This window comes from Pelobates fuscus, chromosome 2 (assembly GCF_036172605.1).
Source record: "Pelobates fuscus isolate aPelFus1 chromosome 2, aPelFus1.pri, whole genome shotgun sequence".
NCBI lineage: Eukaryota > Metazoa > Chordata > Amphibia > Anura > Pelobatidae > Pelobates > Pelobates fuscus.
Genome location: NC_086318.1, coordinates 41,625,411 through 41,651,420, shown reverse-complemented (window position 1 = coordinate 41,651,420; position 26,010 = coordinate 41,625,411). Strand labels below are relative to the sequence as shown.

At 38.6% G+C, this 26,010-nt stretch overlaps 1 protein-coding gene across 1 annotated transcript in view; it reads left to right on the top strand.

Annotated features, from left to right (window-relative positions):
* KLHL29 (kelch like family member 29) overlaps positions 1–17,871 on the top strand; it is an 830,662-nt gene extending 812,791 nt beyond the window's left edge. The window contains exons 14-15 of the mRNA XM_063440860.1: positions 217–361; positions 16,726–17,871. Of these exons, the coding sequence (XP_063296930.1) occupies positions 217–361; positions 16,726–16,909 (329 nt within the window). The 3' untranslated portion in view covers positions 16,910–17,871. The remainder of the gene's footprint in view (positions 1–216; positions 362–16,725) is intronic.
* The last annotated feature ends 8,139 nt before the right edge of the window (positions 17,872–26,010 follow it).

The window sequence follows — 26,010 nt, the reverse complement described above, 5'->3', positions numbered from 1 at the left end:
AATGCAAATTAGATTTACACTAAATGAAAATCTAAATTATTTCATCAATATATTCAAATCCTCATTTAAAGTGTGAGATTATACACTACTACCATTTTGCTGTTAGTGCTTTTACACATGGGTTTTATTCTGGTTTGGGTTTTTCAGGGTTTTTATGAGCCATGTATTCAATACTTTTTATCACAGATATATCCTGTTTCATTTGTCATTGTACAGATAATAAATACGCCCCAGCTGTCACTTTAAATGGCTTCATCTTCATTCTGGGAGGTGCTTATGCCAGAGCAACTACGATCTATGACCCGGAGAAGGAGAACATCAAAGCCGGCCCCAATATGAACCACTCAAGGCAATATTGCAGGTAAGAAGAAAATAAATTATAATGAAGCTGTATGAGAAATATAGAGGGGAAAATAAAAGTGCATTAAAAGTTGCTTTAAAAAGTTAGCCATAGGTTTAGATAAAATAAAATAAAACATAAAGAAGGAAGATTTTATTTTACTTTTATTGTGTGCCAATCTGTCCTGGCCTCCCCAGAACGTTTTAAACACGTGGTCCCATGCACATAGACACCACAAGGGCACACACGTACATGAAGCACATGAAATAATACCTTGTGCACTGATGCCATTATTCACAAGGAAGTTATGTCTGTTTTTTCACCTTTACATTTATAATTACGATGATTTGTGTAGGACCAACATATTCCACAGCACTGTCAAATAGATAAACCAAGACCATAATTCCAGCAAAACCTGTTTGAGATACAAGAACAGTAGGTGAAGAGGGCCCTGCCCACATGAGCTTACATTCTAAAAGTAGCGGCTTCAGTCGCTTTTAATGGGGAGACAGAATGAGGATGTCAATGGGAAAAGGAAAAAGAAAAGATGGCAAGTCATATATTAAGGATAAATGACAATCACAATGGACTCCCAATCTTCTAGGATTGCTAAAGCAGGACACTTGAGGGTGGGTTTCATGAGCAATTCGACCAGTCATGCATGTATAGATAAAGTGAACTAAAACATTAATAATACTAATCACTGATTGATAAGTCTGGACATATGCAGAACCAGTCTGAACATTTATCTAGTATTCCTGAGAACGGGACCATCAGAGGAAGCAAGTGGGAGCTTCACAACATTTGTCCCAACTAGTAATTGTGCTGGCCAATGCCAACATTAAAATGTGAACAAATACATTAAGTTTATAAAAGGAAAACTACAATAAATTAAACACACATGTGAAAATAAGGATAATAATCAATACAACCTGTATAACAGGATAAAATACAAAAAAAAAAAATCTAAAATGGAGGTAAAAAAGAAACTGCATATGGTGTGATATCGTTTGAGACAAAAGAAAAGGGGAAGTGAGAGCATTCACAAAATATATGGATATTTACAGGTCTGTCTCCCCAAAGGGGTAAATTCCATGTAAAGATGTCTTTAATCTGTAGATGTAAGGGATACACAAGCAAACAATAAAATGTAACCTTTAGTGTTAGACAAGAGGAAACAGTCTAGGACAGATCGTAGATAATACGAGGCTGCTGTCGAGTGTCGGAGCTAGTGAAATGGTTTCTAATATTCTTAATTAAATAAGATTTGAAGGACACTTTTAAAATGATAATGAGCAGGAGAACACACATGAGGTCATGTGATGAGTAAAAAAGTATTTAGACAACAGAGAGAGGACAAATATTGCTGAGGGTCATGAGTCGAGCAGAGAGTTTAAGAAGGGATATACATAGTTAGAGTGGTTTCGAAGTGAAGGTAAGTAATTTCTATGTTCTTGGATGGGGGTTGGAACTATTCAAAACTGAATACATGTTCACAAATCTTATTTAGTCCTCACACAATCGCATGGTCAAATTGACAATGTTTTACAATGAATATGTAGTTAAAATAGAGCAGCACCAAGATCGATATGGACCACCTACTTGTTGTCAGGCTAGGAGTTAGAAGAAGAGTTACAGTGTTTATTTGCGTTGCACTTCGTTGATATCAATACGTTTTAGCAATTTACTTGGTTGTTTATTTCACTCAGTCCATTTGTTCATTGATAGTACAACTAGCGGCCAAAGTCAATGTACTGAATGTCGGCAGTTGTAGACACATAATTCTTTAGCTGAGATATTAGAATTTTAGTTAATATATCATCAATTGATTCAAGAAAGGAGGGGTGAGGTTTGTCACAGTATGCAGCTGTGGCTTGCTTTCATAAACTGGGTCCCTGCTCTCTTCTCAAGCTGGTTTTAACTCATCTAGTGCCATTATAGAGAGAACCTAAACTTTTTGCATATCAGACTGATCCCACCCTATAGTTTGATGCTATATTTAAAGAAGCTATGAAGGTGAAGTCAGAGCAACATGTATGAGCAGAGGACGGTATGCGACGGGTGTATGAGTAATGAAAAAACAAGTGAGTGATGGTTGTATGAGAAGAGAGGAACACGTAAGGGAAAGGGTAATTAGAAAAAGGGAGCAAGTGGAGAAAGGTAGAGAAAGGAGGATATGTGGAGATGGCCACAAATAAAAGATGCAGGATAGGAACAATTCTGATGGACAGACAAAATTAATAGAGGGGTATTGAGGGAAATATAAGGGGTAGTTGGGGATTATAAACACATTGTCAACTCACCTGGTCACTTCTTGCCATCCAACCACCAAGCTAGTAATGTTCACTATCCAGTCATACCTCAAATTATTCAGATTCATCCAATCACATACACAGAACGTTACATATATGTATGTGTAAAGAAACATAGAAACATAGAAACATAGAAACATAGAATGTGACGGCAGATAAGAACCATTCGGCCCATCTAGTCTGCCCAGTTTTCTAAATACTTTCATTAGTCCCTGGCCCTATCTTATAGCTAGGATAGCCTTATGCCTATCCCACGCATGCTTAAACTCCTTTACTGTGTTAACCTCTACCACTTCAGCTGGAAGGCTATTCCATGCATCCACTACCCTCTCAGTAAAGTAATACTTCCTGATATTATTTTTAAACCCTTGTCCCTCTAATTTAAGACTATGTCCTCTTGTTGTGGTAGTTTTTCTTCTTTTAAATATAGTCTCCTCCTTTACTGTGTTGATTCCATTTATGTATTTAAATGTTTCTATCATATCCCCCCTGTCTCGTCTTTCCTCCAAGCTATACATGTTAAGATCCTTTAACCTTTCCTGGTAAGATTTATCCTGCAATCCATGAACCAGTTTAGTAGCCCTTCTTTGAACTCTCTCTAAGGTATCAATATCCTTCGGAAGATAGGGTCTCCAGTACTGTGTACAGTACTCCAAGTGAGGTCTCACCAGTGTTCTGTACAATGGCATGAGCACTTCCCTCTTTCTACTGCTAATACCTCTCCCTATACAACCAAGCATTCTGCTAGCATTTCCTGCTGCTCTATTACATTATCTGCCTACCTTTAAGTCATCAGAAATAATTACCCCTAAATCCCTTTCCTCAGATGTTGAGGTTAGGACTCTATCAAATATTCTGTACTCTGCCCTTGGGTTTTTACGTCAAAGATGCATTATCTTGCACTTATCCACATTAAATGTCAGTTGCCACAACTCTGACCATTTTTCTAGTTTACCTAAATCATTTTCCATTTGGCTTATCCTTCCTGGAACATCAACCCTGTTACATATCTTAGTATCATCCGCAAAAAGACACACCTTACCATCAAGACCTTCTGCAATATCACTAATAAAAATATTAAAGAGAATGGGTCCAAGTACAGATCCCTGAGGTACCCCACTGGTGACAAGCCCAAGCTTCGAATATACTCCATTGACTACAACCCTCTGTTGCCTGTCACTCAGCCACTGCCTTACCCATTCAACAATATTGGAATCCAAACTCAAAGATTGTAGTTTATTGATAAGCCTTCTATGTGCAACAGTGTCAAAAGCCTTACTGAAATCTAGGTAAGCAATGTCTACTGCACCACCCTGATCTATAATTTTAGTTACCCAATCAAAAAAATCAATAAGATTAGTTTGGCATGATCTCCCTGAAGTAAACCCATGTTGTCTCTGATCTTGAAATCCATGTGTTTTTAGATGTTCAACAATCCTATCCTTTAACATGGTTTCCATCACTTTCCCCACTACTGAAGTAAGGCTTACTGGCCTATAGTTGCCCGACTCCTCCCTATTACCTTTCTTGTGAATGGGCACAACATTCGCTAACTTCCAATCTTCTGGGACTACTCCTGTTATCAATGATTGGTTAAATAAATCTGTTAATGGTTTTGCTAGTACACCACTAAGCTCTTTTAATAGGGTGTATTCCATCAGGTCCCATTGACTTATTTGTCTTTACTTTTGAGAGTTGAAATAGAACCTCTTCCTCTGTAAACTCACGTGTAATAAATGACTCATTTATCCTTTTTCTTAACTGAGGTCCCTTTCCTTCATTTTCATCTGTAAATACCGAACAAAAATATTCATTCTGCAGTCAGCTAGACCTTTATCCTCATCTACATACCTTCCTTCTTTTGTTTTTAATCTAACTAATCCTTGTTTTACTTTTCTTTTCTCATTTATGTATCTAAAAAAAGTTTTGTCCCCCTTTTTTACTAACTGTGCTATTTTCTCTTCTGTGTGTGCTTTGGAAGCTCTTATAACTTGCTTAGCCTCTTTCTGCCTAATCTTATAGGTCATTCTGTCTTCCTCACTCTGTTTTTTTTTTTTATAATTACTAAATGCTAACTTCTTATTTTTTACTATTTTGGCCACATCTGCGGAGTACCACAGTGGTTTCTTGAATTTTTTGCTTTTACTGACAAGCCTAATGCAATTTTCTGTTGCCTTCAGTAGTGCAACTTTTAAATAATCCCATTTCTTTTGGACTCAATTTAAATTGCTCCAGTCTGATAATGACTCCTTTACACATATTCTAATTTTAGAAAAGTCTGTTTTTCTAAAGTCTAAAACTTTTGTTTTTGTGTGGTGTGACTCAGTCACTGTTCTTATATTAAACCACACTGACTGATGATCACTGGATCCTCAACTTTCACCTACAGTAATATCTGATACCAAATCTCCATTTGTTAACACTAAATCTAGTATGGCCTCTTTACGAGTTGGCTCCTCAACGACTTGTTTTAGAGACAATCCCAGTAGGGAGTTTAGAATATGTGTGCTCCTGGCACAAGTAGCTATTTTTGTTTTCCAATTCACATCAGGAAGATTAAAGTCACCCATGATGATAACTTCCCCCTTCATTGTCATTTTAGCTATTTCTTCAACTAGTAGATTATCTAACTCTTCAATTTGTCCTGGGGGCCTATAAATCACACCTACACGAGTTACTGTGTGATTACCAAATTCTAACGTAACCCAAACAGACTCTATGTTCGCCTCACTAACCTTTATTAGGCTAGATTTTATGCTATCCTTAACATACAGGGCTACCCCTCCCCCTTTCTTGCCTTCCCTGTCTTTTCTATATAAAGAGTACCCTGGTGTTGCTATGTCCCAGTCGTTTTTCTCATTATACCATGTCTCAGTAACAGCGACTAAATCTACACTATCAGTTGCCATTATTGCCACAAGTTCATGGATCTTATTCCCTAAACTGCGAGCATTTGTAGACATGACTCTAAGCTTATCATTTTTTAACACACCTGCTACAGGCACCTTCTGTCCTTGTTTTGGGGGACAATTGGATTGATGTTTTATCACCCTTTTGCCCCCCCCATCCTAGTTTAAATACATCCTAGCAAAACCTCTGAACTGCTCACTGAGAACATTTGTTCCCTTTTGAGAAAGATGCAAACCATCTTTTTTGTACAGTTTATTTCCATTCCAAACAGAGCTACCATGAGCAATAAAGCCAAATCCTTGCTCCCGACACCATTCACCAAGCCACAAGTTAAAGTCCCTAATACGCATCCGCCTGTCGTTGTGAATGTTATGCACAGGCAGAACTTCAGAGAATGACAGTGTGGAAGCAACCTGCCGTATATCATTGGCAAAAACACTAAAAACTTCCTTAACCTCTGAAACCTCATTGCAAGCCAAGTCATGTGTCCCTAAATGGACAAGTACATCCAATTCCTCTTCCTGCTTTGCTTGCTTAACAATATTACAGATACGTCTCCTGTCTCTGTGAGCAGTAGCTCCGGGAAGACACCTCACAAGACCACCATTGTCCATCTCCACACCTCTTATGATGGAATCCCCCAACAACAACTGCTTTCTATTAGGCCTCACCATAGTCTTCAAGCCTCTCTGCACAACACCACTAGCCTCAGTGCCTCTCTGCACAACACCACTAGCCTCAATGCCTCTCTCAACAACACCACTAGCCTCAGTGCCTCTCTGCACAACACCACTAGCCTCAATGCCTCTCTCAACAACACCACTAGCCTCAGTGCCTCTCTGCACAACACCACTAGCCTCAGTGCCTCTCTGCACAACACCACTAGCCTCAGTGCCTCTCTGCACAACACCACTAGCCTCAGTGCCTCTCTGCACAACACCACTACACTCTGAAAGAGTAACTGAGGACTGGGGGCAGCAGAGCAGGTGAATTTGGCCCTGCTTGCACTCTGATTGGCCGATTGACCTGGCTCCCTTTCCGATAGGAATTGGTCATTTTTGATTGGATAAACCTTCCAGTTTTCCTGTTACAGAACACGCTGTAAACCTATCAATCCGACTGACTGGCAGATAACAGCTGGGTGTCACATTGGCAGCTGAATGGCCAATTCACAGCTTGTCTGTTTGTAATATAGAAGAGGGTTTTCTCTTAATATTTTAAATTAAATCATGTGTTTCTCCTAAATTAAAATATATATAAATATCAGAAAATGTAAAACCATAATTTTCTAACCTGCAGTGAGTTCCATGCCTGCAATGATGCGGTTAATATCATGTACAGTGAGAACTACAAATGTTATAGATTGTTTTAACCCTCTGAGTGCCAGAGGTTTGTGGAAATCATTGTTTTGCAATGTGTTCAGGACACATTGTTGGTTTAGTATGCTTGCTAATGATGTCGCGAACATAACATTTTCGGTTCGCGAACGGCGAACGCGAATTTCCGCAAATGTTCGCGAACGGGCGAACCCGGCGAACCGCCATAGACTTCAATAGGCAGGCAAATTTTAAAACCCACAGGGACTCTTTCTGGCCACAATAGTGATAGAAAAGTTGTTTCAAGGGGACTAACACCTGGACTGTGGCATGTATCTCTGTATTACACACAGTATCTTTGTATTACACTCAGTATCTCTGTATTACACTCAGTATCTCTGTATTACACACAGTATCCCTGTATTACACTCAGTATCCCTGTATTACACACTGTATCCCTGTATTACACACTGTATCCCTGTATTACACTCAGTATCTCTATATTACACACAGTATCCCTGTATTACACTCAGTATCCCTGTATTACACACTGTATCCCTGTATTACACACTGTATCCCTGTATTACACTCAGTATCTCTATATTACACACTGTATCCCTGTATTACACTCAGTATCTCTATATTACACACAGTATCCCTGTATTACACACAGTATCCCTGTATTACACTCAGTATCTCTGGATTACACACAGTATCCCTGTATTACACTCAGTATCTCTGTATTACACACTGTATCCCTGTATTACACACTGTATCCCTGTATTACACACTGTATCCCTGTATTACACTCAGTATCTCTATATTACACACAGTATCCCTGTATTACACTCAGTATCCCTGTATTACACACTGTATCCCTGTATTACACTCAGTATCTCTATATTACACACTGTATCCCTGTATTACACTCAGTATCTCTATATTACGCACAGTATCCCTGTATTACACTCAGTATCTCTATATTACACACAGTATCCCTGTATTACACTCAGTATCTCTGTATTACACACTGTATCCCTGTATTACACACTGTATTGCTGTATTACACTCAGTATCTCTATATTACACACAGTATCCCTGTATTACACTCAGTATCTCTGTATTATACACAGTATCTCTATACTGAGTGTAATACAGGGATACAGTGTGTAATACAGGGATACAGTGTGTAATAACTCAGTATCTCTGTATTACACTCAGTATCTCTGTATTACACACAGTATCTCTATACTGAGTGTAATACAGGGATACAGTGTGTAATAACTCAGTATCTCTGTATTACACACAGTATCTCTATACTGAGTGTAATACAGCGATACAGTGTGTAATACAGGGATACAGTGTGTAATACAGAGATACTGAGTGTAATACAGGGATACTGTGTGTAATACAGAGATACTGAGTGTAATACAGGGATACTGTGTGTAATGCAGGGATAGTGTGTGTAATACAGAGATACTGAGTGTAATATAGAGATACTGAGTGTAATACAGGGATACAGTGTGTAATACAGGGATACTGAGTGTAATACAGGGATACTGTGTGTAATAAAGAGATATAGAGATACTGAGTGTAATACTCAGTATCTCTATATTACACACAGTGTGTACTATAGAGATACTGTGTGTAATACAGAGATACTGAGTATTACACTCAGCATCTCTATATCTCTATATTACACACAGTATCCCTGTATTACGCTCAGTATCTCTGTATTACACATTGTATCCCTGTATTACACTCAGTATCTCTATATTACACTCAGTATCTCTGTATTACACACTGTGTCCCTGTATTACACACTGTATCCCTGCATTACACTCAGTATCTCTATATTACACTCAGTATCTATGTATTACACACATTATCTCTATATTACACACAGTATCTCTATATTACACACAGTATCTCTATATTACACACAGTATCCCAGTATTACACACAGTATCCCTGTATTACACTCAGTATCCCTGTATTACACACTGTATCCCTGTATTACACACTGTATCCCTGTATTACACTCAGTATCTCTATATTACACACTGTATCCCTGTATTACACTCAGTATCTCTATATTACGCACAGTATCCCTGTATTACACTCAGTATCTCTATATTACACACAGTATCCCTGTATTACACTCAGTATCTCTGTATTACACACTGTATCCCTGTATTACACACTGTATCGCTGTATTACACTCAGTATCTCTATATTACACACAGTATCCCTGTATTACACTCAGTATCTCTGTATTACACACAGTATCTCTATACTGAGTGTAATACAGGGATACAGTGTGTAATACAGGGATACAGTGTGTAATAACTCAGTATCTCTGTATTACACACAGTATCTCTATACTGAGTGTAATACAGCGATACAGTGTGTAATACAGGGATACAGTGTGTAATACAGAGATACTGAGTGTAATACAGGGATACTGTGTGTAATATAGAGATACTGAGTGTAATACAGGGATACAGTGTGTAATACAGAGATACTGAGTGTAATACAGCGATACAGTGTGTAATACAGAGATACTGTGTGTAATACAGGGATACTGTGTGTAATACAGAGATACTGAGTGTAATACAGGGATACTGTGTGTAATGCAGGGATAGTGTGTGTAATACAGAGATACTGAGTGTAATATAGAGATACTGAGTGTAATACAGGGATACAGTGTGTAATACAGGGATACTGAGTGTAATACAGGGATACTGTGTGTAATATAGAGATATAGAGATACTGAGTTTAATACTCAGTATCTCTATATTACACACAGTGTGTAATACAGAGATACTGAGTATTACACTCAGCATCTCTATATATCTATATTACACACAGTATCCCTGTATTATGCTCAGTATCTCTGTATTACACATTGTATCCCTGTATTACACACTGTATCTCTATATTACACTCAGTATCTCTGTATTACACACTGTATCCCTGCATTACACTCAGTATCTCTATATTACACACAGTATCCCTGTATTACACTCAGTATCTCTGTATTACACACTGTATCCCTGTATTACACACTGTATCCCTGTATTACACTCAGTATCTCTATATTACACACTGTATCCCTGTATTACACTCAGTATCTCTGTATTACACACAGTATCTCTATTACACACAGTATGCATGTATTACACTCAGTATCTCTATATTACACACAGTATAAGGGGGGGGGACCTAATGTCCTCCCCCCTGGCCCCCACCCCTGAGCGGCGGGTGGGGGCCCTAAATACTAATAAGGGGGGGACCTATTGTCCTCCCCCCCGGCCCCCACCCCTGAGCGGCGGGTGGGGGCCCTAAAAAAAAGTTGTCCCCCCCAATTTGTGTTGAGGGCCCCCACCCACCGCTCAGGGGTGGGGGCCAGGGGGAGGACATTAGGTCCTCCCCCCCTTACTTTTGTTTAGGGCCCCCACCCACCGCTCAGGGGGGAGGATATTAGCCCCCCCATTTGTATTTAGGGCCCCCACCCACCGCTCAGGGGTGGGGGCCAGGGGGAGGACATTAGGTCCTCCCCCCTTACTTTTGTTTAGGGCCCCCACCCACCACACAGGGGTGGGGGCCAGGGGGGAGTACCTTACGCCCCCCCCCCCAACACAGGTTACTGGCTATGGGGGGATAATGTATAATAAACACAGGTTACTCTTTATGAGGGATAATGTATAATAAACACAGGTTACTGGCTATGGAGGATAATGTATAATAAACACACAAAAAAAATACAAAAAAAATGTATGCAGCTTCCGAATTAATCTAAATTGTATGCTGTCTAGGAGGTGGGAGGGTCTGCTGCTGATTGGCTGGAATGTGTCTGCTGACTGTGAGGTACAGGGTCAAAGTTTACTCAATTATAACGAATAGGGGGCGGACCGAACATCGCATATGTTCGCCGTCTGTGGCGAATGTGAACACGCTATGTTCGCCAGGAACTATTCGCCAGCGAACCGTTCGGGACATCACTAATGCTTGCTTGTTTTTTTTTTGTCTTTTTAATAGCACAACTGTGAGTGATGTTTGTAACTGTAATGGGATACCGTGCTGTTTGAAGCCCATGCGTACAGTCTGCTACAGATTCCTAGTGTGCGTTAGCTGCACAGCGAGATTGACAGTAAAATGAATAACTTCCACACAATGAATTAACAACCGTTATTAGCATCCATCGGGCTCCCTAAGGCCCAGCACTGCATGGATTATTCAATCTCTGGATTTAGAGAATAGCAATACAGATGCCAATGATACTTCGTATTCTGCATAACTAATGATACATAGAATTATATAAACCAGTTCCTAAATTTACCCAACTTAAAGGACCAATAAAGTAACCCAAACCACTTTATTTCTATGCAGTGCTCTATGTGCAGTGGTCCTGTAGGTTTAACCTTGCAATGCGGTTTCGTAGAACAGAGTGAACTCTGATAGTCCTGCTATCAAACACTGCTCTTCGGAGTGCAGCGTTTGGGCCATCATTCGTAACTCTGATGCAATACTTCTCTATAAGCATTTTATATGACGAGATTGTGGAAATCCCAGCTGGCATGCTGACGTTGTCAGACGCAGAGAAGGTTGCTGCAGGGGAAGTGTGCCGAAAACTAGGACAGTAGTGTTTTTTAACTTTCATTGTTAGCTGCAAAGCGACTATAGGTTCCCTTTAAAAATAAAGCGTATTTTATAAATACTTCTTAATAAAGAAGTTGATTAAATTTTATGTAACGTTGATTCGCTGATTGATTATATTTTCTGCACAAATGACCTGTGAGTGCGCCAATTCTTTGATGATATATTTATAAACAAACGTGATGCTAACAAAATATGAAGTGATGCAAAACTAAAGTCTGGAAAGCAGGAGCTCCCAGCTCTAACTTCCTGCAGGTAAAAAGTCAAGCCGGTTGACTATTTACATTGAGGAGGGGCCAGGACACTCATGTCACCATAAAAACTATAGCTACCTGCAGTGGTTATGGTGCATGGAGTGTTCCTGTAAAATGTATTTCAATTGCGTGTACCTTGATAGGAAAAGGTTATAGGTCCACTGTAAAAAAAATTTAACTATCTGAGAGATTTTGATAAATGTTGGAGGGATTTTGATAAATGTAAGGAGGGGGGAATTTTGTCGTTGAACATGTGCAGCACAGTGTTTTGTGCCTGTCTTGTACAAACAATTCCTTTGCAATATGAAAATGCTCCTTTATTTATTAAAGAAGAAATTCACCCGGGGGGCGGAGCTAGCAGCGCAACGGAGCGGTCGCATCTCCTGGAGCTCCGGCTCGCACTAACCGAGATTATACATATACCGGAGATTCGGGTCCTCTAAAACCCACACACGACACTGATAACAACAGGCTAACTATGGGCCGAAAGAATAAAAAGGTGAAGGCGGATAAAGGCCCCCTTGGCAGGGATATCGGAGACATGCTGCGGAACGCGCAACAGGCCGCATGGCCCAAGATGGCGCCGCCAGATGACTTCTCCTCCTACTCCTCGGAGGACTACACCGCAGAACTAATGGAAGGTGCAGCCTTCAGACCCGAACCGGATCGCAACAAAAGGCCAACCGGGGACCCGGTCACCGCAGATCAAATAAAAACAATGCTGGCGGAGCTACGCAAGGATCTGGCGGCGGACATGTCCTGCTTTAAAGAGGCTATGGAAGGAGCCACGGCTAAAATTGCCAAACTTGAAACACACTCGAGCACACAAGACTCCAGGCTCTCACAGCTCGAACAAAAGGTGCTGGACCTAGAAAAGCGACAAACCACCACTACTGACCGGCTGGACGCCTTAGAAGATCTGAGAAGGAGATATAACGTCAAAATCAGGGGAATACCGAACACGATAACTCTTCCGGAATTACCCCATTATATCAGACGCTTCCTCGGGACATTGCTACCCCTTAAGCAGGTCAGGTCCATAAAGCTGGATGGACTCTTCCGCATTCCGAAGCCAGCAAGGGCTCCGGTAAACGCAACAGCGGATATAATACTCCGATTCCAGACGCTGACGGATAAAACTACCCTCCTGTCTGCTACAAAGGGGAAAACCCCCTTGATGTTTGAGGGAACAGAACTAAAACTCTTCCCGGACCTCACCAGGAGTACACTCACCTGGAGAAAATCACTGCAGCCACTTCTACAGCACCTCCGGGCCATAGAGACACCCTACCGCTGGGGAACACCACGAGCAGTGTCCTTCACACGTGATGGGACCACCCACAAGGCTCAAAGCTACGAAGAATTGGAATCCATCCTGGCGGCAGCTGGACTCACTCACACAGCACCGGCACCCAGAGCAGGATTGTCCAAGCTGAACCCTGCAACCATACCGGAATTCATTCCAAGGGAGTCTCGGGGAATACCACCTGCCAAGAGCACGACCTGAAGCGAGACAGGGCACCCGACTCAGGAGAACAACTTGCTCCGTTGCCCAGAATGAACGTAGCCAACACACCTTGGGACTTATATAGCTAATAATGAGACTGATGTTTCTTACTCGTTTTTTTTTCTGTTTTTTCTGTTGGTTTTCAATTATCATAGTTATTATTACCTCTTTGATGCAAACCAGACTGACTGTCTACACCACTTCACTTACTCCTCTAAAGGTTGATAACCTCCCCCCACAAGGGGCCCTACTGTCACCTATATGGCCACACCATATCTGTTCTGACAACTGCACGCACAAACCACGAAGACTACTGTTGCAAAGATAGGGGCCTCCACATTACCTCACAACACGAGACTGTTCCTAGCCACGCATACTTACTATACAAACAACCCCTCCCCATGCCACTAAACAGACGGCCTCACCACTACGCTCATGTACCGGCCTGACTGGAAAGGGGAGACACCCTAGGTGACTTGAGTACACGAAGAATATAACCGAGAACAAACATTCACATAGGGTAGAAGCGCTGACCGACACGAATGTTTACTTGAATATAAATATAAAATGTGCACTGTTTACTGATGCTACCTGTGATATTGATTGTTGACATCTCGACGGGCAAGAGCTGTTGTGGCATTGTCTGCTACCTTGTCTTATTATGTGCACAAAAAAATAAAGAATTTAAAAAAAAAAAAAGAAAGAAGAAATTCACCCAACAGCATAATGCAATCTTACATTATTTTTGTTCTGAATGTGGACTGAAACTTTGGTCAATGTTCCATGGACGCAGTTTCCATCATACTTCTCATTTATTTAATTATTCCCAAACAAAGACCTTAAAAGTTACTATCCTCTGCAAACCATAATATTTTTACTGGTGAATTTGTACTCACCAGGGTGTATGTGTATATATATATATATATATATATATATAAAACTTTCCACGTGTCCCGCACTCACTGCTCCCGGTCTTGTTAATGTCTCGGTGCAAACTCCGACCATAAGTATATATAGGTTCTTGTTCAAGTGCACTCACAGGACTCAATAATATTTCTAATCGTGCTGTTTATTCAAGCATCAAGTAATACAAAGAAGTGTCTTTGTATTACTTGATGCTTGAATAAACAGCACAATTAGAAATATTATTGAGTCCTGTGAGTGCACTTCAACAAGAACCTATATATATATACACACACTATTTGGACAAAAGTATTGGGGCACCTGAGCATTACACCAACAGGGACTTTTTTGACATTGCATATAAATACAAAAAAATTCCAAATACATAGACATTAATAGGTAGTTGGTAGCCTAATTGCTGCTATAACAGCTTCTCCTCTTTGGGGGAGGTTTTCCACAAGATTTTGGAGTGCTTTTGTGGGATTTTTTTTACCCATTCAGTGTTCGATGGGGTTGAAGTCAGGGCTCTGTGCTGGTCAGCCACAAAGTTGGCAGCTTAGCATTCTCCAAAACATCTTGTTATGTTAAAGCATTAAAACGTCCCTTCACTGGAAAAGGGCCCCATACCGTTATCCCTTCTCCACCAAACTTTACAGTTGGCACAATGCAGTCAGGCAGGTAACGTTCTCCTGGCATCCACCAAATTCAGTATCACCCATCACACTGCCAAACAGAGAAGCATGATTCGACACTCCACACAGCATGTTTTCACTGCTCTAGAGTCCGGTAGCGTTGTCTTTTTCACCACTCGATCTGACGCTTGGCATTGTACTTGGTGATGTGAGGCTTACATGCCTCCGCCATGGAAACACCTTCCATGAAAATTCCGCCGCACAGTGTTTGTGTTAATATTCATGCCAGTGGAAGTTTGGAACTCTTCATCTATAAATTCCGCGGAGAGTTGGCAACTTTTATGCACCATGCGCCTCAGCACACTGTGACCCCGCTCTGTGACTTACATGGTCTTCCGCGTCATGACTGATTTGCTGCTTGTCCTAAACACTTCCACTATGTCTAGCAGGGATACAATTTCACAAACTGACTTATTGCAAAGGTGACATCCTATCACAGTATTATTATTTTATTATTATTATTACTGGTATTTAGTACCACGATTGAATTCACGGAGCTCTTCAGAATGACCCATTTTTTCACAAATGTTTGTAAATGTGGGCTGCATGGCTAGGTGCTTGATTTTATCCACTTGTGGCAATGGGTGTGATTTAAACACTTGAATTCAGTAATTAAGAGGTTCCAATACGTTTGTCCATATAGCGTATAAATATATATACATGCATTTTTTTTTCAATCTCTAGATTTGGACACACACAACCGTTTGCATGTCAACGGAACAAATTAATTCATTTATTTGTTCCCCCAAATAGTTTATTAAGTACCAAAAAAGCTATTTAACCCCTTACATGATGAGAGTATATAAATGTGACTGATAACGGTGCATGCCAGATTTAATATATTACAGTCAAGCAAATATCTAATCGAAAAATGATATATTTGAAATTGCTTTTCAGCAGCAGAGATGGAGGTAATTTTATATGGTGAGATTTTAAATGTCATTCCGTGCAGTCACGCCAATCTTTCCCAAATTATGGACTCCTACTTCAGTCACCTCATGACTGCAAAGAACTTAATATAGAAAAAAAATGTTTAAGAAAATAACTTTCTCCTTTGGATTAGTTTTGTGCTATATTTCTTCGTATTATTAGCTGTCGATTGAAAAAGGTAGCACTTTTTTGTTTTGTTATATTGGTCTTGAAAGGACTGGATAAATATTTATTTTGGGCAGATTTAATGAAAAAAATCACAAATTTTGTCCAGAGCAACAACTTCAGAAAACAAATCTATAACTCAGCTGAAATGGAATTTTGTTTCCAGCTCTGTTTGAAAACAATAAAAGATTGAAAGTAAAAAGCTTACAAACTCAGAATGTATGTTCACTATTACACACGGTGAATAAGCTTATAAATCAATTCATATTTAGAGGTCTAGACTTAGGAAAAACCCACAATGAACAAACAAAGTTTTTACTTTTGCACCAAATTCTAAATAAAAACTCATTACTCGCGCTACGGTGAATCACCCATTACCGTACCCTAACGGCATCACGGAGAATGCAAAATATCATCGCTATCTTCAAATCACTGCATGTGTACAACACAATGGGAATAATACACGTATTTGCTATATCTCGACTTTATAAATTACGTCAAAAAATTCTCTGGTATCACTAAAAACCTAGAACCACAATACACAGTGTTTGCTAGATATATAAACATGAAAGTATAGCAGGTGCCACTTACCTTTCCTACAGTAATTACTTGCTAAAATGAAACTTAAATTTTGTTATTTGCGCACTGTCTACAATGTACTTATTTTGGAGTGTCTCTGTGCTTTAGTAAATGTTATTACAAAGCATTGACTTTTATTTTTTTTATTTCTTCATTAGTGCGGTGGTTCTGGATGGGAAAATATACGCAACCGGTGGAATTGTAAGCAGTGAGGGACCTGCTCTCGGAAACATGGAATATTACGACCCAAAATCAAACACATGGACTCTTTTACCCAACATGCCTTGTCCTCTCTTCCGCCACGGATGTGTAGTCATAAAAAAATACATTCAAAGTGGTTGACAAAGAAAAAAGAACTCTTATGTACAACCAGAGCATTCTCCCTTTCATTTTTTATTTTATTTTTTTTCGTTACCTTTCAATGGTGGACATGCAAGTTTAACCATATATTTCCCTGCTTTACCAGCATTTTTTTTTTTAAAGAAGTAGAAAAAAACAAAAACAGAACATTTGTTTCCTCCACATGTTTTTGAATAATGTCTACATTGAATGTAGAAAATCATCCTCACCTTTGGGTGATGTCGGAGCGTTGGGCTCCTCGCTATGTATAATACTGTAAACAAATCAGGCGGCAAATTTGCCACTAGGTATCGTAGTGGCACTTGTTGTCACACTAGTCCAGGGTTGGGCAACCTGTGGCTCTAGGCTCATGTTATAACTGGAGAGACTTGGGCTTGCCAAACTTGGAACTAGGTGCAATAGATCCCCATATTTTTTATTCGGGTGAATGGTGATGGGTTGAAGATCTGTATTTTTCTCCAAGATATGAGGGTTGGAATTTTTGTGGGTGATCTTTTCATAACAGTCCTATTAGAATCTCCTTGATGAGAATGTTCTTAAGAGATGATTTTTTTATATTATGTTGAAATCTTTATTTTATCATCGCTTCTTCTCACATCACATAGCATATAGTTAGCTATCAAGAGATAAACAAAAAAAAAACAAGTTTGTCAAAATTATGATACGAAGTATGAATTTTTATCATCATGTAATGCAGATAAGTTATCAACAGATGTGTTTTGTGTTTCGAAAACAAACTATCATAGACCCACTACAAGTCCATATTAAGGAAACTAGGTGTTTGGGTGGTCCCTTCCAAGCTGGTTTAAGAAGTGCTATTAAACAACCATCAATTGAATAATTAGTGACAAAGTGCCACTGATAGAACACACGAACGATACCAAGACTGGCTATTTTCAAAAGACTCCCTTATTGTTACTGTAATATATACTGAAATAATATATATATTTAACCCCTTAAGGACACATGACGTGTGTGACACGTCATGATTCCCTTTTATTCCAGAAGTTTGGTCCTTAAGGGGTTAAATGCTCTTAACTACAGAAAGGTCCAGATGAGAGTAGCATAAAATAATGTAAAGACGACATGAAAAATAAGTTTTACTTTGATATGACTAAATCACATTTGCAACTGCAACTAAAAAGATTGATCTAATTAGATTGATTACCAGTTAGTGGTATGTGCCAGCTGTCAATATATTATTTGTTGCTTCCAGTAGTTTGTCCACAACATATCTGCCTTTAAGTATATTTCCTGGTACCAGCTCTGGAATAATTCTTACGCATACATACTCAATACATACAAATGGAACCACTGAAAACTCAATGCTGTACTAAACGAAAAAAGGAAAATAATTGATGGGTAAGACACATTTGCATTTTTTTAGAATAGGTGTAAAAGTTTTAAAAGGATTATGTTGATCAATGTGCCATAAAACAACATAAAATTAGGAAATTAACGAGAACTACAAGTAATATTATGAAGAACACATAGACTGTCCTAATTCAAGATCACAATATCATACTGAGTGCACCTCAAATGATGACATAAGCAATAAACGGACAGCGTAATTCTATGGTGAGCTAACATAAGTGGAATGCTTCATATAGATTAATGCATAATAGTACATATACCAAAAATTAGAGTTTAAAAGTAATTCAATAGCTTTCTATGGCCATTTTGGTTTTGTCCCATTGACAGCTGCCAAGAAACATTGGCTGTACAAATGCCACTTGTGGTGTACTCAGACTATAAGTGGTCATCAAGTACATTTGTGTTAATGGAGAAAAGAATAACCACCGCAGGCTGAGAATGAAGGCGAACGGATGAGCTTAGAGTGGCACATTCTTTTTAAAAAGCTTAAGAAGAAAAATGTAAACCCACCCAGTAAAACTTACTGTAACCTTTAAATGAAGACTTCGGGCACAGTAAACACTTCATCTCGCCTTAAACTGTTAAACCATTTTCAAAACCGTTAAACACTGAAGATATGTCCCCAGTTGCCGGTCTGCTGCCTCTCCTCATGTGCTCTGATTAATGTGGATACATTATCTGGAGCAGCGAAGGGACAGGAGCGATACACTGAGAGTACCAGCACCTGAAGGTAAAATAGACCCAGGCCACTTTGTGTACCATAACCACTTCATTGAGATAAAGTGGGCTACTGTGCCTGGAGTGTTTGGTTCATAATACTAACTCACGCAGTATAGCTCACGGTTATCTCATCTTAACATGGTTCCGATCAGATGGAAACATAGAGCTGAATAATTCAGAGTAGTAAACACAAATATTTCAGTAGAGACTGAATATGCAAGTGTTCTGGAACTTAAATTCCTTTGGAAAAATCTCTGATAATGCAATAATATCTCATAATATCAGATATGAATCTGCATTGTGCCACAACAGATCAATAGTCAAACGCGACTGCGTCTTTTTAAAATAGTGCCTGCCTTGCCTGTTGTAATATAAGTTTGGGTACACATTCATTCAGTTAGGATATTAAGTTGTATTTAGCATTATTGATTACAATCCGTTCAAAATAATAATGCATTCATTACTGATTAAGGCACAATAAGCTTCTTCTTTTTTAGGCACATCTACAAGCCATATATCATGTGACATCTGGTACCTACCGACAATTGTTTGCATTGTGTGACCTTCATATCACTTTCAGTAAATATTTTATTTATTTATTTTAAGTATTGAGAGAAACAGTTTTTAGTTTTTTTGTTTTTTTGTTTTTTTTATGTTTTAACAATTTTCATTTTTATGTTGGTTGAATACATAAAAAAAATATATATATCTATATAATTAGGCCGCAAACTGTAAACCGTTAGTCTTCCTCTAGCTCTTCCATTATGTGATTTTCCCATTATTTTATATACCAGTATCTACCCAGAATATAGACACACTGATAATATTTCAGATGCCCATTGAATTAGCTGATTTGTGTTCTTCTTCAACCTTTTTACAATTGTAATTATTGAAGCCAAGTTTTGACAAAATTAGAAAACAAGTATATCAGAATGGGGATTTTTGGTAAATGGTTTTTAAATTGTCTTAATATTAGAACTCGTTTTTTCTTTTTTATTTAGCTGCTATAATCTGGTTCAAATGAACATGTTGTTTATAGAGATTTTATTGTGTTGGAGAAGTCTTATTTTAAATGATCTCTGTGTGGAATCTCACGATGCTTAAAAAATGTTGAGTTTCCAAAATGCTATAAGTCTCACAGCCTTTCGTGGTCTCGATATATTTTGGCCAAAAACTATATTTTCCCTAAGGCCTTACAATACAGAACTTCTGCTGCTTCCAAGGTCCATCTATCTTACACAAACCATTTACCTATCGTAAAAATCTTGAGGTGGCCATGCCCTCTGCAGACAGCAAATGCAAAGATCAAAATATAGTCCTGAATGCATTGCTAATCGTTGGTGTTTAATTGTACTTGGAGGGATAGCCACGCTTTCCATAAAACTCACAATAGTTCCTGTCTACGAAATCTTGTTTTCTGAAGGTACCGTGGGTTATTAACACTATTCTACCCTGTCATAACATCTGACTTTTATACCCCACCCACCATGGCGTTTTATTGTCATTAAAGGGGTACTATAGGCCCCTTGACCCTCCAATTGTAATTAGACGGCCACTAGAGGGGCTCACAGGTAGTTAGGTGACCAAAAGTAACCTAACTGAAGCTGGACGTCCTCCTGCTTTGCATCACCCAAAACCCCATTATACAATGTTTTCCTACAGTGGACGTGCTAATGCAATCGCAGTTCTCGCCGCGCATCCACATTAGGCCCACCCGCCAGTTGACACAGGCCGAGGCAGAGCCTGAACCAGTGCCGAGGGACATCAGTGCTGGAATAAAGTATGTGACAGAATATATTTTTAACCCCTTCTGCACCACAGGGTGGGGTCCACGAGGGAGGGGGACACAATAGGGAGCTATAGTGCTAGGAAAACAACTTTTTTTTCCTAGCACTATCGGTTTCCTTTAATACTCTTTTTATTTGGTCTCATGAGTCATTGCATTTCTGCCAGAAAAAAAAGGGGCTTTTTTATGAGCCCATAAAACCATCACCCTATTTAGTGAAAACCGATAGGGTTATTCAATATAGTGAGAATTCATAGTGAATTTCAAATTCAGGGCCAGAGCTGCTGAACCGAAAGCTCGGCTATCTGACTTCGAGAAATGTTCTAATTCGGCTACTTTGACCTTGAATTTGAAATTCACGTCAATTCTCACTCTAGTGAATAACCCTGTAAATGTCATCATGATTCCCATGGTTTCCAATTGATCATTCATACTGCGGACCCAACAATTTACCGTCTGGAATCGCAGCAAAATTTTGCCATTTAATAAACAGCAATTTTGGAGTAACTTTACTATGATGTTAAAAAACAAAACAAAAAATAACTGCAAATATTTCACCTTTTAGAATGTACTTTTTTTTTTTGCATTTTAAGATCAGGTACTCTTTAAATTTTACTTTATGCAAAGAATATTTATGTTGACGTATTATTCAGATCAAATGGTTTTGTATTCTATTTGTCATTAGACATTTAAGAGGAGAATGTGATTATGCGAAAGTATACACGAATGGAAAATCATTTCAAAAACTTTTATCTGTTTTGTGCGGGCCAGTAAAAATATACTAGAATGTCATCTTTATATATATTTATGGTTTGCTCTAAAAATATGTTTTTCCTATAACTGTTGATCAATAATTAACAATATATTTTGAATTAATATGTTTAATTATAATATAATTGGGAATTCTGTCCCATGTCTTAGCATTTTGAAATATTTAGGGGGGGGAATTGAATTTTTTTAAAACTGATGATCAATTTGTGAACATATATTAAAGTGACTTTATCTTCCATAATAACCCTACAACTGACAATGTATCAATCAGATTCCGTGGAACTTTTGGACAGACTACTTATTACACACCACTCAGTATTATCACTTCTAGATATACGGAATTAGATTTGCAATATCTTACAACACAAAAATGATGACATGAGTTTTCCCATTTGATTTGCATTAATTAATCAATTAGTTAAGCTTCATTAAAGGGGACCTGTTACTTGCCTCAAAGCATTTCCACTAGAGTTTAATATTATGTTTTATTATCCCGATATTTAAGAAATATACATTTGTCAGGTGAGAAAAATGTATTAAATATAGAACTTCACACCTTTTTTTTCCTGTAATCGGGCGCCTCCATTTTAGCTCCCTGTCAATCATAGTTTACCATTGTAAAGCGCTGCGGAATTTGATGGCGCTCTATAAATATCATAATAATAATAATAGTTACAATCTCTGTCATTTGCACCTGACAGTCAACATAGAGCAATTATACAGAGAAAACAATAAATATTTCTATTCCATTTTGCTATGTTTTTCCCTGAATTTGGTTTGGACTGAACTGGATTATGATGTCATTTGCTAAATCTTTAATATAAATCTCAAAGAAAATGGAGCATTTAATGAGGAAAAAATGGTCAAAACACGTTATAGATGATTTCCAATGTTTTATCCCCCCCCCCCAAAAAAGTACAGTTCCCCTTTAACCCCTTAAGGATCAAACTTCTCGAATAAAGGGGAATCATGACATGTCACACATGTCATGTGTCCTTAAGGGGTTAAGAGTTTATTTGTTAGAAGAAAAAAAAAAGAATTTCTTTGTCGAAGACTTTCACATGTTAATGCATTTTTATTATGTGGTTATCGCACAATATATTGCCCCAGAATTCCATTGGGGCACCATCTAGGAAACGGATTAGCTATTTATCATAAACCTTTGACTCTTGGTTAAAAAAAACGTGTCTACTCCAAGAATAACTCTTGTACTCGATGAGACCCACCTATCGACTGGAAGATATTTTTGGAATTGCAGAAAAGAAAATCAAAAAAGCAGGTTTTTCATGGACTCCTGGTAAAGAATATCTGTTATTCTGGATGTGAGGGATTTTAATCATTTTTATGCATTTTTTCATGTAATATTTGTTCTTGATATAGAAAAAGCACAATTATTCAAAGTACCTTCAATGTACTACTAAGGCGTAATTATCAACTGGAACCAACAACTTCAATAAGCCTGGACTCTTTCTTTTTTTTCCGTCAGGTCAGTGTGTGTTTTACCTCCAAAGGAGGTGTTCATATACAGCGGGAGCAGGAGACCCGCACCTCTCCGGCTGACAACGCTGGCAAAGGATCATGGGGTGTCTTGTTAGTTTCATCTACAGCTGGAATATACAGTGAGCTTAACCTTGACAGACAAGGGACAAAATTGAATACACAATATCGGTTACATTTTACTCACACTGTATCAAAATGAACTATTTCTGTGAATAATTATTAAAATAAAAAAAAACAGGGTTATCTGTAATGGTACTGTACATAGTTTATGTTAATGGTTAAAATCTTGTTATATTACAATAAATATATTTATAGACCTAGACTAACGACTGTATTTTTTTTTTCTTTATATGTAGTAGAAATACAGTAGATTTTGAGGATATAATACACACACTCAAGATTTTAGGTCAAATTATATATAGTAACATTTAAAAAATTCTTTAACTCAGTACTGATTTCAATTTGGCGATTATGGCCTTCAAATGTGAATTTCACTATGAATTCCCCTGTAGTGGTTATAGTACGATGAATCTATGGGAGGAGCCGCCTTTCTTTCATGGTTTGAAGAAAACGGAGGAATCCCCCTTGCGTTTAAAACCAACTTCACTAACAGGGTTTTTCACTAAAATGAGAATTCAAACTAAATTTCTATTTCCATGTAGCCGAACTGGAAAAATCCTCTAAATCAGCTATACTTTCAATGTGACTACTCTGGCCTTAAATGTGAAATTCACTTTGAATTCTCAAATTTGGTAAATAGCCCTGTAAGTATAGGATATAAAGTGAAAAGACTTATGTACAAGACATATGTTTATTTGTTTTTTGACTGCGAGTGAAGCAAAGACACAAGTTGGTAAATCTAATTTTGTTCGGCTTTATTGCAGCACAAAAAAGTGGACGGCCCCGTCTACTAAAATCGACTCCAGTATTATTGGAGTGTAAAATCCACTTGTGAATTTCTCTTATAGCAAGATCTAAAGAAAGCTAAACCATCGTCGCAAAACGAGACGTTGCAGCTTACAAAATAACAAACGTGGGCTTTTAAAAGTTTTGAAAACAGTGCTAGTAAGATCTCATGTCGAGCAAACAGAAATAAATAAATAGGATCAGCATCTTCTATTCTGACCGTCTTTGGACCAATTGATTTTGGACAGCCTGAGACACTGCCATTGTTCATATTGATGCACAAATTACCTTTCATTACAGCTTCAAAGTCAAGAGTTTCGGTTTTGCTTTAAATGTAAAGACTTCAATGTCCTCTGCCGCAAAACATCCTAAATTATATTTCAAGAAAAAGTCAACATTTATTTATAGGACGCAGCGTTATAAAGTACTGCAGGGAGAATGTTTGAACCTCCCACATATTATCAGCACATGTTCAACACGCACACAGTTTTGTCAGGCGCTAAAAAAAAATATCCTGTCTCGAGGAAAATAAGAAACTTAATTTAGCATCATTACAGCCTGAGCACCAAGCCCATCCTCCTGTATATCTTGGTAGGACGGAGGCCAGATGGTCACACTTTACTTGATGGTCTGTGCTTGTCAGAACATTTTACAGCAAGTCTGGTTCAGGCAGTAGGAGGACAGGGCTGGCAAGGAAAAAGCAATCCCAGTAAAAAAAAATAATTCAGAGGGCCAAAGGTCCTATACAATTCCTGCCTGCTGCTTCACTCCTGCAGTACTGTGCCCAGAGAAGTATGAGGATCGCACAGGGGCCTTGTCTGACCTCTGGCTGCCTAATGGTTAATCCTGGTCTGACTGTGCCAACACAAAGTTTAACACCGGTTTTAATCCGCAGAATGATGCCGTCTAGTTGCAGCTTTCAATCTCGTTATAAAAGTTGCCCAGAGTGCCATTGCCCCTCCTGCCAGCCCTCCTTGTGGCAGCAAGTTAAAAACTTATGATGAGACTCCTTGCAGTGGTATGTGAGCCTTTATCTGCAAATCAATACTTAATCAAGGCAGACCCCAGCTACCATCGCTGAAACGGAAATTACATCAAATATCTGAAAATGTAACAATATCAATAGGTGGGCATTGTGTTACTGTTGTAGTTAATTTTGCACAAGTCAATAAACATTATTCTCAGTTCAATTCGTGTTAGTAATAGATATTAGCTCATACCTTTTTTTTTTCCTACTTGAAAGTTTATTAATATTTTTTTCAATTTGATTATGGCAAACCATGTACAGACATAAGTGATTACAAATCCATTTCCACTAGAGTTCCAGTTCCTGTTCCACGTGTCCAAACAAGACAGTCCTCTTGTGACCACCCTGTTCTCAACAACCTTACTATCCTTAAAGGTGTGTGGCAAACTAACATCCATATTCCTGTCCCTGGTTAACACACTTTTGGAGAGCTATCTCTCCATACTTGGAGAACACATAATATCATTACTTTATATGACGTTATCTGAACAGAAAGGGTTACCCAAAAGAGAATTTTTAAAAATTTCTACAAGCACCCCACTATTTTTGATGTAATTTCCCCTGGGCCTGACCTGCCTCACCATACTCTTCACACAATGTGCCTCCTGCCATATCAATAAGTTATGAAGTGTTCCTCCAACAGCATTACCCTTGGCAATGTTCTAAGAGGATCTGGGAGAGGGACCTGCTTAGCACGTTACAGAAGAAGACTGGCATTCCCCTTCTGTCTATTAAAGGGCCTAACCCATTGCACATCGCATATTGAATTAATATATAAAAAAAAATATCAAGATGGTATATGGTGCCTGCAATATTACAACACCTTGGGTGACAGGGGGACTGTTGGAGGGGGAGCAGAGAGAGTGGAACACTTGCTGCACACATGGTGGAACTGCAGTCATCTTCGACCCTTATGGAATAAGGTCTTTAATATGGTACACAACATGACAGGGATCCAGAAAACCCCTAATCCACAAACGGCACTACCTCATATATTCC